Source organism: Poecilia formosa, unplaced genomic scaffold, assembly GCF_000485575.1.
Source record: "Poecilia formosa unplaced genomic scaffold, Poecilia_formosa-5.1.2 Scaffold2, whole genome shotgun sequence".
Lineage (NCBI taxonomy): Eukaryota > Metazoa > Chordata > Actinopteri > Cyprinodontiformes > Poeciliidae > Poecilia > Poecilia formosa.
In genome coordinates this window covers 6,882,277-6,898,216 of record NW_006799941.1, presented here as the reverse complement: position 1 = coordinate 6,898,216, position 15,940 = coordinate 6,882,277, and the positions used below count along the sequence as shown (strand labels likewise).

General features: G+C 38.4%; 2 protein-coding genes across 2 annotated transcripts; both read right to left on the bottom strand.

Annotated features, from left to right (window-relative positions):
- Window positions 1-113: 113 nt before the first annotated feature.
- On the bottom strand, window positions 114-5,475 carry LOC103138302 (transforming protein RhoA). Its single transcript, XM_007552443.2, has 5 exons — window positions 5,357-5,475; window positions 4,296-4,453; window positions 2,626-2,746; window positions 2,246-2,376; window positions 114-850 (listed from the first exon to the last, which is right to left on the bottom strand). The coding sequence occupies exons 2-5, from the start codon at window positions 4,449-4,451 to the stop codon at window positions 677-679; spliced, it is 582 nt and encodes a 193-aa protein (XP_007552505.1). The 5' UTR covers window positions 4,452-4,453; window positions 5,357-5,475; the 3' UTR covers window positions 114-676.
- Window positions 5,476-8,212: 2,737 nt separating this feature from the next.
- Window positions 8,213-13,491, bottom strand: cishb (cytokine inducible SH2-containing protein b). The gene is made up of 3 exons (XM_007552432.2): window positions 13,201-13,491; window positions 11,548-11,692; window positions 8,213-10,045 (listed from the first exon to the last, which is right to left on the bottom strand). The coding sequence occupies exons 2-3, from the start codon at window positions 11,678-11,680 to the stop codon at window positions 9,543-9,545; spliced, it is 636 nt and encodes a 211-aa protein (XP_007552494.1). The 5' UTR covers window positions 11,681-11,692; window positions 13,201-13,491; the 3' UTR covers window positions 8,213-9,542.
- Window positions 13,492-15,940: the final 2,449 nt, after the last annotated feature.

Sequence of the window (15,940 nt, the reverse complement as noted above, 5' to 3'; positions counted from 1 at the left end):
TGGCCAACAGTTAAAGTTTTAACCCAAGAAAACAAAACAAATCCACCTGAAGCCGGCGTTACATTTAAGTTCTGGTCCTCAATCAGTGTGTCTCAGTCAAGTCAAGCAAATTATCAAGATTCTTACAAAGTAATTTATTACACAAAACACTTGTGTTTTTAGCAAAACCAGTTTCCAGTATAATAGTGTGCATTGGATCACAATGCACAGAGGATTGTTTTTAATATTAGGAGGCGCGCCGCCGGGTTTAGACTGGCTGCGTGCCTCGGTTTGTTGGAATAATTAAAGGACTACAGGTCACAGTGTGCAGGTTCTTCACCCTAGTTGGCTGTGGACACATTCCTCAGATCAGCAGGCAGGGCTTAAGCACTTAACTGTAGTTGGCAAGTATGACACGACAGCACCCCGGGGTGACCTTTACAATTACATACAACATGTTTAAGGAGCTTTCATTATGGCAAATTTTACTCATGTTAAAAGTACAAAAAAGTATTTTCCATAACCTTAAAGTTGAATACTGATGACCTGACTACTTTTGCTTAAGACAAAACAGTAGAAGCGTTACACCTTTAGTAAAAACAGGGGAGAGCAGTCTTTGTGTGTGTTTATCTGGGGGTGGGGTTGACCTAATTCTCCTTCTTCTACCCCCTGCAGGAAGCAGTCCTCATGCCCCAGTTTACAGTAGGACGCATTTATTGCTCTTCTTTCCCCGCCTGGCCTGTAGTGCAGCCCTGGTGGCCATCTCGAACACTTCCCTCACGCCATCCTTTGTTTTTGCAGAGCACTCCATGTATCCGAAGGCACCGATCCTGTTGGCCATATCCCGGCCATCTTCTGGTTTCACGGGTTCCTGCAGAAAGGGGAGAACAGAGCGGCTTTTAGGAAAACCGACAGCTGATGTGAAGGGAAAAAAAAGGATATAAAAAATGAACATGCACCAAGAAGTTGATTGATGACTGAACCAGCTGGTATTCAGTCTAATAAGCCCTGATCAGTGACCTGCTGGCCAGATTGAATCCAATCTTATTCCACTGAAAAAACACACCATACTAAACACTCAGGCTGCACAGAAAAACCCCTTCAGTAAAGATGCTGCTACTGACTGAAGGAGCAATTTAAAGTGTTAAACAATGATCTAAGAAGCTGTTAAATGTCTTTTCTATAATATGTCAAAATGTCTCGACTGTTTAAGGTGATGAAATGCTAAAGAAAGCAGTTACAACAAATAAGTCTGAACAACAAAGTTGCTGCTTTATCTTCATTAGCTTCCACTTCCTGTCTGTCATGGAACATCCTGGATTTGGGAATGTTGGCAGGCTTTTTGAAATCTCAGCGTTAAAGGAGACCTATTATGTAAAATTCAAATTTTACATGTTTTCATGCTTCTGTTTGGGTCTCAGCTGCTTCTAAAAATGACCCAGTGCTTTAAAAAAAAAACTCACCTGGCCAGCTGTGTTCTGCCAATAAGTTCACGTTTTTTGGTGTATGGAAAAAGAGCTGTCTCAAAATCCTTCTGATTGTTAAAACAATGCGTCGTTGCCTAGTAACCCCAGCCAGCCCAGCTCATCGCCTAGGAAACCAGGCGGAGCTCCAGGATGTTTGGTCAGTTGGTTTTACAGCTGTTTGTGCTGTACAATGGCTGCTAGAAGAGACAAGTGTTTTGTTGTTGAAACCACTTGCTGCATTCTTGTTGGTTGTTCAGGAGGCTCCATTTCTGCTTTTCAAAGATGTACGGTTGTATAATGGCCCATCTGTCTGCAGCCATTTCCACGTGCGAGTGTAAACTTGGAGTTGGGGGGCGTGGTCAGCAGCAGCTTATTACGATTTAAAGTGACAAAACGCCATAAAACAGGTCAAAACAGGTAGGACGGAGCAGATTAAAATCTCACCTAAGAATAATTTTGTGCAAAAATGTAATGAAAATGTTTTGCATAGCCCATAGACTTATCCTAACCTAACCTATTAAAGGAAGCATAATCGATCCCTTTTAAGGTAAGAATCGACATTCTCTTGGCATTTGGAGAGCGTTTTGTAACACTATCCATAGGACCAGACAATATACTGTCTTACTCAGTGTGTGTGTGCAGTATTGCATCCCCTCTGGAATGGACTATATGTTGGCTACTGCAGTCTAAGAATAATCAATTCATGCTTTGGATCCCAATAATACATTCAACCAGTTGGAGTCTGACTGCAGTAGATGCCAAAACCTGTCAGACGACATGAACAGATCTTTCTGGTTTACCTGCTTCATTTTAGCTAGCTCCCTCCGAGTGTGATCATCGTTACGCAAATCCTTTTTATTTCCCACCAGTATGATGGGAACGTTGGGGCAGAAGTGTTTCACCTCGGGGGTCCACTTCTCAGGGATGTTCTCTGAGTAAAGGGACAGCAGACACCAGCAGTCAGATCAAAGACACAACTGGAGCAAGAAGCATCATCACACAAAAAGAATGCACTGAAAAGAAACAAAAACCCTTTCAACTCTGGGGTTTTACTCACGAGGGCACAATGTACTTAATAAGTGTAACTTCTTCTGGATAAGAACACTCAAATTATAAAAATCTATTGCTGGAAAATTAGATCATAAACCACAACATTCACAGAATCCCGGTTTTAACTCACCAAGACTGTCTGGGCTGTCGATGGAGAAGCACATGAGTATGACATCAGTGTCTGGATAAGAGAGTGGGCGGAGTCGGTCATAGTCCTCTTGACCTGCTGTGTCCCAGAGCGCTAATTCAACCTGCAAGGAGTTTAACGTTATCAGCCGACCCCAAGCATTGAAGCTATGCATGTGTTTAAAAGCTCATAATGGTCATAAAGGTATACTATTTTACTCTGAACATTATGCATCTCTCATTCCTTTGCTCAAAATGGTCTCTGAATATTTCTAGCTCTTGATTGACAGTGTAGAGAAACAAATACAAATTAAAAACAAACTTCTGTTAAAGAGCCCAAGTGTCAAACTGTTTCTAATTTACATCAGGCCTATATGTGGTTAAACTGAGTATGTTTAACTTAAGCTTATATTGAGAGATGTGGTAAATGAAGCGCTTTTCATTTTGACCACTCAAAGCACTTTTCACCCATTTGCACTCACAACCACACACGTTTATGCACAACTAGGGGCCCAGGGCACATCGTGTGGCAGAAGGAAGCTGGAATCGAACCTACAACCTTCTGATTGCAAGACTCTCTCTACTCACACAGCCACAGTCGCCCCCCAGATGCACCAACACCAGATGATTTTATGTTCAACTGGTCCTAATCGATAATCTACTGGGCAAAACTAAAAATCCCCATCCTTTTCCAGGCAGTGAATGCATCATACATGTACATAAGCTCTACCAGGTCACTGAGTCTTCACTGTTGAAGTTAAATCAGCTGCTGAAAGATGATGCAACAGCCCTAGGTATCAGTGAGGTGTTAAAAAAAAAGAAGAAGAAGGACTAAAGTCGACTTTTTCTTCAGGCAGGACGACAGGAAGTTAGGCGTCAGTTGGAAGTATTGCAGTCGAGTTACTCCGTTTTATCCTTTTCAAGAGTCCAATTCTGTCAGAGGAGAAACACGCAGGAGTAGGAAATGTCTCTTGTGAATATCACAGTTAAGGTAAGTGTCCTCTAACTCTAAAGGGAATATAAACAGGATGCTATTTGAAATGCTAACCTTAATAACCATGCTAAAGACATGTTAGGATGCTAAAGACAGCTTAGAAATGGAAACTCTACGTATTTTGTTATTGCTTTGTAGTAATAGTAGATTCCTGTTTATCTTTAGAGCTAACACACAGCGTGACTTCGCTTCTGTCCTGATATAAATAATAAACATTTGATTATGACAGAAAGGATGCTTAAGACTCATTTAAAGTGATAGTAAATTCATTTAACATTTCCTCTCAAAAATTAAATTGGATGACACCTACTTGAAAAAGCGAATATCTTATGATATGGTGCACTCTAAACTTTTAAGTGTGGGATCAAAAACACAAACAATGAGATATGCTGTTTTTTCCTTATAGGAAGGTTTTATTTATAAATACCTAAAATAACATTTTACCATATTTGTAGAATTTCATCTATGTAGAACGAGAGAGCTCTGTAACTTTGGCCAGTTTTAAGGAATAGCTTTTTTTTTCTTTTTTTTTTTTACTATTTTGCTGTTGTTTATAGTGCATAATGACATTTCTATTATTTGTGAATGGGAGAAGCAGAAGAGATCTGACCAGCCATCACCTGCTGAAACCTAATAAAATGTTGTTTGACTGAAATGTGGAAGAGGAAAACAATCCCTACCTGTTTTCCGTCAACTTCAATGTCAGCGACGTAGTTCTCAAACACTGTGGGCACATAGACTTCAGGAAACTGGTCCTTGCTGAACACAATGAGCAGGCAGGTCTTCCCACAGGCTCCATCTCCCACTATAACCAGCTTTTTCCTAATTGCTGCCATCGCTTGAGAAAAGAGGGCATGAAAAACAAAGAACAACGGATGTCAGTCACAGTACCAGAGGTTGTTATCTGTCTTTAACAGGGCGGGTCATTTTATTATGCAACTTTCTGGCCCCGCTGCGCCCGTGAGCACATCGCAGGTTCAGCTGTGTTGACACAACCCAAGCCCCGACTAAAACCAACACCCGGGGCGAACATCCTGACTTTCTGTCACTGCATCATGACGGCTGAAAATACTCTGCATCGAATACAACAAATAACAATGATAGGCATAAAAGCGACTATCTACATCTATCTGATTGATGTCGGATTTATTACTTTTTAGCCAAATTAGAGATTTCTTCTTTCCCGATTATACATTTCCGCTGCGACTGTGTTAGCCACCCCGGCATCAGGCTCGGTTAATTATTCCTTTTGACCTACTTTGTCGTAAATTACTGACCCACCTTTTCGCGAATCGTTGCAGAGCTTTATGACCTGGATAAGACCAGGCTAAAATAATTTTCTGTTTACAAAAGACTTAATGTTAGCTGCGGAGGCTAACTAGCTACGACAGGATGTAGCCTAGAAGCAAAGTTTTTATATTATCTTTACAATTCAGAAGGACTGTAGGGTTTATAAAAGCAATTCTGAAACAACACTCTATTAGTAGGATCGTTCTATGAGCTAAATAAACACAATTTGCTCTAAAGTCGCATACCGGCACGGCTAGCTGGCTAACAAGAATTAGCTTGGCAGAACGGAAGTCAAGACGAGTTTTATCGCTCCATTAGCTAGGTGGCTAACACTGGCAAAGAGTCGGTAGAAAATCTACTTCAAAAAATAAACCTACTACATTAAACTGTAAATAATAAACCCAGTGAAAAAGATATAAGTATATTTTGTTTGTAGGCATGATGAACTTACGTAGTGATTGGTTAGAAGATTGTTGAACTGAAGTCAAAGTAGCGCTTTGTTAGCCTCGGTTGTCTGCTGCTGATGCTAGAGGATTAACAGGAGGGAAGTGAGGGGGTGGGGACAACTAAACAGTTCAAAACTGACTACATGCACGGTGATGTATCTATATACATCAATATTATAACCTATCAATATATATCCGGGTTGATTATCTAAATTTTATGTAGTCGATATGGATGTTTTGTGTGTGCGTTTTAACTTTAGAAATAGATAATCAACCAGGATTACTGCAAGAAGACATAAGAAAACAACTACTGATGAACGAGATAGACACAGACAGACAGACAGACAGATAGATAGATAGATAGATAGATAGATAGATAGATAGATAGATAGATAGTATAAAAATGATTCAAACTGGACACCAATTTTGTTTAGTAATTCTTCAGAGTAGGAAACATAAGAGTACATGTTATTCAGATAAATGTTGAATAGTCTATTTGTACAATGGGAACTGTGACAAATAAGTCTGAATGAGGACCCAAGCACAGTGAAGAAGACAGTGAGGAAGGTTAAAAAAATTAACATCTCCAAAACTCAGCAAAGAGGACCATCTTTGGGTCAACAAGTCTCCATAGCAATCATTAGATGGTGAGCTCGAGGTCCAGTGCTCTGCAATTTTTAGACGTGTCCCTGGTTCAACACGCCTAAATCAAATGGCTGGATTATATTCTCAGGATGCCGTCCTGCTAATGACTTGCATGTGTTGAAGCAGAGACACATCTAAAGATCTCAGGACACTTGCCCTTTTGGGCTAGGTTTGAAGGTGTTCAAGAAAAAAAAAATACTCAAAGTGTGCTTAACTTTATTGGGACTTTGAGGATAAGACCAGCCTTTTACAAGGTTAATCTAATCATGAAGCATATCATGTCTACTGTGAAGTATGGTGGAGGATCTGTGATCAAACCTTTTAAAAATACCAGGAAATGCTAAATACAAATCGGCCTTTTCCAGAAAACTAGAAATGAGTCATCACTGGGCTTTTGTCCAATTCAAAACAGAAATATAGAGAGCAGATAAAGGACTGTCTCCGGGGTTTTAAAAGTTAACACTGGTAAACTTGTAAAAATAGAACTAATTTGTATAGTCAACAAATATAATAGACTATAAAGATAGATCTTTCAGATATTTTTGTTGTGAGCTTTTACTACTGCAATAAAATATGAATTTATTGAAATCTGTTATAATAATAAAGGTTAACATTTATATGTTGAAATTTTTACTCTGACATCTAATGTAGTCTTTTACCATACATCAAATAAAACATGTGGATTTAGGAACATTTTTAGTTGAAGAATTGGTAAAAAAAAAGAAAAAAAAAAGAACAGCAACAGGAAATGTGATGTTCTTTTTATAAGCTGTACTCAGTCTTTTCAGATCCCATAATTGTTTAAAAAAAAGAGGAAAAGATATTGAAGTAGAAATAATTATTTTTCAATTCTCAGTTGGTGTAGCAGCGCACTAATAGCTGCAGCTTTTATTCTAATCCTGATAAGAGGCTTTCACAGTGTTGTTCAGCTGCAACTCGTGGAAACCAACTCAGATGCGTTTCCATGAAAACCTCTCATTCATCTGCGCAGTGTAGTGGCCAGCCATTGAAAAGGAAGGACATTTTTTTCTTCTCTGAAATCCAAATGATGATGCCCTTCTGAGAATTAGCAAAAAAAAAAAAAGTCTCTTCACATACTTTCTTTATCTTCTGCAGTTCTTTGTTAAAGTGGCCTTGGTTATATGAAAATGAAAGAAAAATTCTGTTTCCCATCTAAAAAGGAACATATTAAGAATACATGCTACTTATATTATGTCCTTTATTTGGATAAATATAAATTACTGCTGGAAAACAAATCATTTTAGTAGCATCATAACTTTACTTACAGTCCTTTGCAAATGTGAATAATTCCAGGTGTTTTCTTGTACATAAATGTCACTACAACAGAAAGTGGTGTATAATTATGAAATTGAAGGGGAATAATGCAATTAATTAATTAATTTATTAATTAATTACATTTTTTTTTTTACAAAAATAAATCTCAAATGTGTGTTAACGGGTAGTAGTATTCAGCTCCCTCTGGGCCAACCCACCGTAAAGTCATCTTTCAGTGTAACTGCAGTATTTTGGGGGTATGTCCTATCAGCTTTGCACATCGAAAATCTAATATTTTCATTTTCTCTCTTTCTTTGTAGTAAAGCAGCTCAAGTTCAATTTAGACTGCATGAGCCACTTTGACTTTGAGTAATTTTAACACATTACTGGTTACATAAATAGGGTTGTTGTTTAGCTGGAAGGCGAACCACCAGCCTCGTCTCAAGTGTTTTTCAGCTAAAAGGTTTTATCACAGAATGTTTCCTTTATTCCTCCCCCACCCCCCATCAATCTTTCCATGTTCCAGCTTCTGCTTGGAATGAAGAAAATCAACCTCACTTCATGACGCTGCCAATCAATAACAAAAAAAAATATTACAATAGACATGTGGTCAACATCAATAGATTATACATGCAACAGAATTTTCCATAATCCAGAACCGCACAGAATTCTGGGGGATGTAGGCAGATGAAATGCTTTAGTCGCTGAAATCAACTAATGCACTCGCTCTTTGGTTACCTAGCAACTCACGCACTCTTCGGTTACCTAGCAACAACCTGCTGAGTAACCAACAAAATTTTGGCACTAATTAAAAACAAAGAAACAACAGGGGGAGTGAAAGAATAAAATGAGTACAACAGCTGGAGAAGGAGTTGTGGATAAAACAGGGAAGGTCACACCACCAGTCTGGCAGTATTTCAGATATTTAAAACAAAACATTTAAATAATTAGTGATGTTAACTGATATGAAATGTTTTATATTGAGATACCGTCCAGGCCTAATGCTGCCACCACACCACCATGCCAGAGGTGTGATGTGTTCAGGGTAATGTGTAATGTTAGTTTCCCACCACACGTTGCCAAAAAGACATTTTTAAATCCCACTTTAACAGGACACATTCTTCCACATGTTAGCTGTGTCCCTCATGTGGTTTGTGGTAAACTGCTGAAGGGACATCTCTCAGTTTTCTTTCAATAATAACTTTATTCTTCCAACTCTTCCAGATTTTCAGACAGATTATCCCACCCGAGCTGTGGATCTGTTTAGCATTTCTAGGGGGTTTCAGTTTTGCCATACTCTTTTCTCCCTGACTGTGTCATGTTTAAAGGTTGAAATATTGTTTTTATAACCTAACTCTGCGTTATGCTTCTCAAACAACTTTCTCCCTGCCCTGTTTGTTCACTAATGCTCTCTAATAAATCCCTGAGGCCTTCACAGAACAGCCGAAGCTACACTGAAATTAGATTACACACAGATGGATTATTCTATTACCTAAGTAGGTGACTTGTACAAGTGGCTGCAATAGATCTTTATTGGAATATCAGAGCACGTGTGCAGGCCCTTGTTTTAAAGCTTTTTATTTGTAATTTATTTATCTTTTTAAAATGAAACATCATTTTCATTCCACTTCATAATTGTGTGCTACTTTATGCTGGTTTTAGCTTAAAATCCCAATAAAATACATTAAATTAGATAATGGGACAAAATGTGAAAAAGTTCAGGGGTAGAAATATTTTTGCAAAAGAACTGCATGTCCAACAGAAACAAGACGTAAATTATCCTCAGTCCTGAATTTGTTCAGTTTTGCAGCACATATTTACCACACACTGCACTGACAAAAACATGACCATCACTCATTTTTAACCTTCTTCTCCAGCGTTAAAGTGATTAAAGTTCTTCAAACCCAAAGACTCAGATAATTTGGTTTATTCTGTAAAACTACCTCTGCCTCATTGCCAACCATTTAAAATCCACAGGTTTTCTTTTGCAGCTCAGAATAAAACATATTGGCATTCACTGCAGGTTTCACAGTCGCTAAGGTAAACATAGAAATCGGTTTTGGGAAAAGCTGCTGTGCTGGAGTAAGCCCAAACTCATTTATGTGAAGTAACGTTGCGGTTTCTTGTTCTTGGACCATCTCTGTCTTCTCTCCCTGTACTCCAGTGAATCTGATGCAGGATCCTAACTCAGCTCCACATCCACAGTCATGGACAGGAATCCCAACAGTGCTCCTGTATCTTTGTCCCTCTGCGTCCGCCGGGCTGCTGTCTTCATATGAAGAAAGGGTAGTTCTGCAGGAAACGCAGCAGCGGCTTTGGGAGGGGCAGCTGGTCGGTGCAGTTTGTGTGTTTGTTGATGGCGAGGCGTGCCAGGTGCTGCAGAGAAGGAAAATCCTGCTGCACGTTGTGCAACGGATGCAGGAGCTTAAGAGGAACGCCGCTGTCTTTAGCCGCGCGCTGCACTGGGTCCGGCTTGGTTTGGGGCCGGACGGACTCCAGGTCCTGCGCCGTCTGGCCTGAGGCGGTGTAGTGCTGGACCAGGCTCGGAACATCTGGGAAAGCCTGTAGGTGAGGCAACTGGGGCGACGTGGAGTCCAGCCAGAAGCTGCCTCTGTTGTACTCGATGCGCACACTGGTGGGCCCGCAGCGGGTCTTTACCGAAAGGGCCAGCATGTACTGAGGGTGGCTGCTGTCCCTCACCAGGAATGTCCCTTCAGACTTGGACTGGAGAACTTCCCGAGCTTGGCTCGCTGAGATAGAACCCCAGTACCAACCTGGAGGATGGAAAATAGTGTAAATGTCAGCTTCTGTCTTTTTAGACAAGACTAGTTTGTATCAACACTAATTGTGTTACTTCAACTGATACAAACACTAAATGTGTTTTAGTCTGTTTTACAGAGGCAGCTTTAAGAACAAGACCCCTCCACACATTTACATATGAGCAGGTCGAGTAATAATTCACTGCATTTACTCAGTTACATTTACTCTTAGTAACTCTTTGGAAGAGAAATACTTTTAGGAGTACTTTCACAACATTGTAGATTTTCTTTTACTTGAGTAACTTCATTATGAAGTTTTACTTAAGTAAAACTTTGATACTCTACTGACTGTCACTAACTTCACTGAATGAAGTGACTCAGAAACATTCAGCAGACAGAAACACACCTACAGTTTTTGTTAAAGTTTCATAAAAAAATTCATTTGAAAAAAAATGTTTCTGATGTTGTAACAATGTTATTTATACAAATAATTTTTATTTTAGTCCTTAAGATACCAACATTTCAAAATAACTTTATATTTTTGTCTGTCTGATGAGGTAATTTTTAAACATTGATTAATGTTTTGATCAGTTACTCAGTACTTGAGTGACCTTTCTAACCAAATACTTTTTTACGTTTACTTGTAAAAGTAGTGCTTTTTTTTACTCGAGTACAATGTTGGATACTCTACCCACCTTCACATACGGGTAGGAAATGTGTTGAAAAATGGGTCCCATAAGGGATTTTCCATTTGGCATCATGTAAGGTTTGGGTCTCTGGCAAACCCAGAAGGTTTTAGGAAATTACAATTTTCCTAAATGTTCATTGTAAGCATTTCTAGAAATGTTTCCATCTGTCAAGTGAAGTTTATTTTCATAGCACGTTTCAGCAACAAGGCAGTTCAAAATGTTTTCATCCTTTACATCATGAAAACACAATACAGTAACCAATCATGAAACAGCATTTTCTTGAATGCCATCATCAAAATGATCAAGTCAACATACATCAAACATGGTGATCAATGTTCCAGTTATTATGAATCAAATGAAGCTCTAAACCGGTTTTAGGCTTGATTTGAAGGATTTCTGTGTTTTGGCAGTTTTGAGGTTCTCTGGAAGTTTGTCCCAGATGAGTGGAGAATAGCAGCGGAATGCTGTTTCTCCATGTTTGGTTCTGATTCTAAGGATAGCGAGTAGAAAGAAACCATCCATTTTAAGTTCACAAATACCTAAAATGCTGTACAGTTTTCGGTATTGCATACTTAAAAGACTAGTTACGGTAGCTGCGTTGCCATCTGCATGTGACGATGTAATATAGTCACTGAAATACACCAAAAACAAAGAAACGTGTGTGGAAACGTAGTGGTGAGGTTCAGTTTTTCTATTTTTTTCCTAAAATATCTACTTGAGACCAAGCTAAATTCCATATGTGACCTAAATACACATTTGCTGTGACCCTCATCGTACGTAACATAAATGATGTGAGTTGGTGTCTTTCTGATCCAGCTGTTGGTTTACCTGAGGTCTGCAGATACTGGAAATTGGTGGTGATGCATTGGAGGTCCTGTGCCGGGTTCCAGGCTGGAGGCAAGGGTTGTGGGTAGCAGGAACTTTGCGGCTGATGCAAAATGGTCGCTGCACGGGCAACCATCACGGCCTGACACTGGATCAGAGCCGGAAATATAAAAGTTAGCATCAAGAATCGACTTTCACAGGTGAGTTATTGTTCTGCAGGTTTATTTTCAATCATCCAAGACTGAATCGTGCTATGACTGCTCTAGGGCAGAGGTCTGCAACCTTTATTCCCCTAGTTCGGATAAATAAAACTAATTTAGAGCCACAAATGTTACACCAACTTTACGAAATAGAGCAACTATAATTTTTGATAAATATCTACAATGAGCACAATTTCATTTCTACTTTTAGGCTTATAAAATGTTTGCATTTTCTTTTATTATTTCAGAAAATTTATGTTGCGCACACACAGTTTCCAACCTAATGGCAAAAGAAAGAAAACTAGATCTAAACATATTGATGTTAATTTTAGTACTATCCTGGATTTCAGTGCAATTAGTCTGTGAAATAAACTGCATTGGCAATTATGTCTATATCTAAAAGAGTTAGCTGATTATTTATTATTGTTAGCCAAACTGAAAAAAACTGCTTGCAGCTCGGAGCTGCAGGTTGCAGACGCTGCTTCAGTACTGGGGCTCCTGAAAGCTTTTAACCCATCAAATCATACACAAAAAGCTTTTAACCCATCAAATCATACGCAAACTTGTGATCCACAAAGTAGATGGATGAAGTAAGCAATATGTGAGCACATGGTAGTGGTAGCATTGTGCTGAGGGTTTGTTTGCAGTCATTTCTAATGTTGGATTTCACAAAACAGACAGGGAAATGAAAAAGAAGGATGCAAAAGCTTCAAGTTCATCTCTACATTGTTATGAAATTGACACAGTTAGGCGGTCCAACAGGGCAAACACATTATAGTTGCTCTTAATAAGCTGAAAACTAATCAAAATGTCCAGACTTTGCTTAAAAGTTTTGTCTATGATGAGCAAACCAGGCAATTTAAATAAATGTTGCCATCTCGGTTAAGAAAACTGATCAAATATCAAGAAAAACAAAAAAATCTGAACAGAGGCTTGTTGGTGGTTACAAAGGCGTGCAGTTTATTTTGCCTAAGGAAGTTTATTCAAATAATATAAATACTGGAACTGTATGTAAAATTATTGTTGCAAAGTCCCCCATAAGTTCAAACTTGTTCGGCCAGTTCTTATTTCTTAAAATAACCGGAGCTTTATCTAAAGTGTTTCTTTAAGACTGATTCAATTAAATTATTAAAGCTTGAAATGTTCACTGCCATAATGAGATTATGTAAATTTCTGATCGCCACTAAATTAAATTAAGAACAAATAAATAATGTCCTGAAATCACCCAGAGCGCATGTTATTGTATGTTTCCGTCAGAAAGCACGATAATAATGTCAAATAGATTGATAATGTGTTCATTCAGAAATAAATATTTATTTATTTTGGAATCCACAGGAAAGAGGGAAACAATGCATGAATAAAAAACAATGAATAAAAAACAAATAACAGCAACTACAGCACATGCATTACGCTCAAACGTCCATAATTACTGAATATATATTTGAAATAAACTTACCAGAAATCAAGGAGAAAGAAAATAATTTCCACCACAAAAAAAAAAACCAACAACCTAAATCCAGTGAATAAACGTCTTAGTGGTTCCAGCAGTCTGGACAGGAGAAGCTCCTCTGCTTAAATGAGAGCACAGCTGCAGAGTGAGCTCTGTGGAAAGTGCTGCTGCACAGTCAGACAGCAGCTCGGTTCAGCTGGAGGTTCCCGGGAATCCGTTTCCAGGAAAGGTTTAGCGTTTCAGCGCCCGCAGTCACAGATCGTGGCGCTCCGTGAAGCAAACACAAACACACACACACCGCTTCCTGCGCAAATGTCAACATAAGATACAGACGCGATCAGGAAGATTTATGCCAAAAACTCACGACTAGTAAAGATACTGATAGACTCCATCTGACAGAGAGGAAGGTATGGAATACCGAGAGTGCCCCTTATTACTAAAGTAATACATAATTAAATAACGATTTATGTATGTTAATGTAAACATAAGGGCTGTATGGCGGCTCAGGCTTGGGTCTTTCTTCATCAAGTTTGCATGTTCCCCATGTGCTCTTTTCAGGTACTTCACATCTTGGCTAATTGCTTTCTCTAAATTGTTGTTAGTTATGATTGCATGGTTATTTGTCCTGTGTGTATTTGCATAATAATATGCAATTTTGCTGAATCACCATCAACAAGCTCTGCATGCAGGATTGTGTGTTTTCTTTGGACATCTTAGGCATTTTACTATAAAGAATCAGCAACCAACCAACAAACAAACAAATAAAAAATACATAGTGTTATGCACACAACCATGAAATGTTTTTGAAAAAGCATAAACACTTTTAGAGAAATCTTCTTTAATTATAGTTTATACATATAATTTTTTATACAGCTGAATAACAACAACATATTTAATTTATAATACTTTCAGACCTCCATAAATAGTTTAGATCTGAGTCTCTATTGCATCAGGAAAAACTTTGCTTTCAGCTCAGGATTGCATCCATCCATCCATCCATCCATCCATCCATCCATCCATCCATCCATCCATCCATCCATCCATCCATCCATCCATCCATCCATCCATTTTCTGCCACTTATCCGGGGTCGGGTCGCGGGGGCAGCAGCTTCAGAAGGGAGGCCCAGACTTCCCTCTCCCCACCACTTCTTCCAGCTCCTCCGGGGAACCCCAAGACGTTCCCAGGATTGTAGATTGTTTAAAATTAGTAATCCAGTGTATTGGGGTTTGTAATATGTAATAATGTATTTGTTATTTATGCTGCAGCTTTGATAATATAATCAAAGATAATATTATGTCTGGAGTTTAAAACGGTTTCTGTTTCTCAGGATTTGCCTGAATGAAGGTACCTGCAGATTTAACCAGGACTGTTTTCTGTTTCGTTGCTTTTACTTTGAAGTCTGCCAGTACTGGTTCCTGTAATATTTGTAACTTGATCTGGATGAAATGTCGCCTGCTGTTCTCCAGTTCAGTGAAAACAGAAACTGGCAGTTTTAATTATATCATGACACTCTTAACTTCAGTTTTAAAGCTTTTAGGCTGATATTTTTCGTTTTTTTTTTTTTTTTTTTTTTTTAGAAACTCAGTTGAATTTATTTAATGTTAGTTGACTTGTTTGTAAAAAAAAATGCTTTGGTGCCTTATCAGATTTCATAATTATTTCACTATCATCTTTCAGTGAGTGATTGTTACTTGAAAGTCCTGCTTGAGGTGCAGCTCCTGTTTTCTTGGAATCAACTCCTTATCTCGAGTCAGCCCGTTTTCTAAGATTCATCTTAACCCGGCCCGTATTTCCAATGTATTGAGATAATGACCACTTGAAAAGCTGCTGTTCAGCCCTAAACCCTGTTTCCAAGAAGAAATGTTCACATCAGGCGTGTTTCCCGTGAGGCATGAAAGCAGCACAGCGCATGGCTTCTGGGTAGAGTGGCTTCTTGGAAAACACAGGCTACCCCGTGACCCTGCTGCTGCTGCTCTCCAAGTGACTGTGGGATATCACTTACACACATGCAGTCAGGAAGAAGTCAGCGAAAACACACACACACACACTGGGAAATACAGAAAATGTTTTATTTTATGACCATGTAAAACAAGAAGTTTCATTTAAATGTTAAATTTTGATTGGAGGAGCTGATAATGTAGTTTCTGATTTTAATGCAGATATGCTACATCTCAGTGTCAGAATAGCACAGAGAACGTGACAGAAAATCCATCTTAAAACAGAGATTTCACAGCAATTTCTCGCTGCTTTTTATGACCTCGATAAAATTAAAATTAAGCTGTAAAAATAAGTTTTAACAAGATTTGAATCCTTTAAATCCAGTACACTGAAAAAACACAATCTTATCAATTATTTTTGGTCTGGTGGAAACATTTTAGTACAATTGAAATAAGACAAAACAGATTTATAAGTAACTTTTTAGCAAAAAAAAAAATAAAATAAAAATAGGAGCTAGTTTTAAGTCACTAACTTAAGTCAAAGTTATAAGTGAAAGAACCTGCCAGTGGAACAAAACATTTTCCCATATTTTAAATAAAAATAATCTGCCAGTAAATCTAACACTTTTACATCAATATTAAGGAATTTTTCATTTAAACAAGAAGCTATTTCTTGCTGAAAAGTTAATTATATCTGAGTATTTTAAATGTTCCAAGATATTTGCACTACAAACTAGACCAAAAATTATTTGGTAGGAGTTTGTGTTTTTGCATTAAAACAAATCACATTTACATCACAGGAAAAATG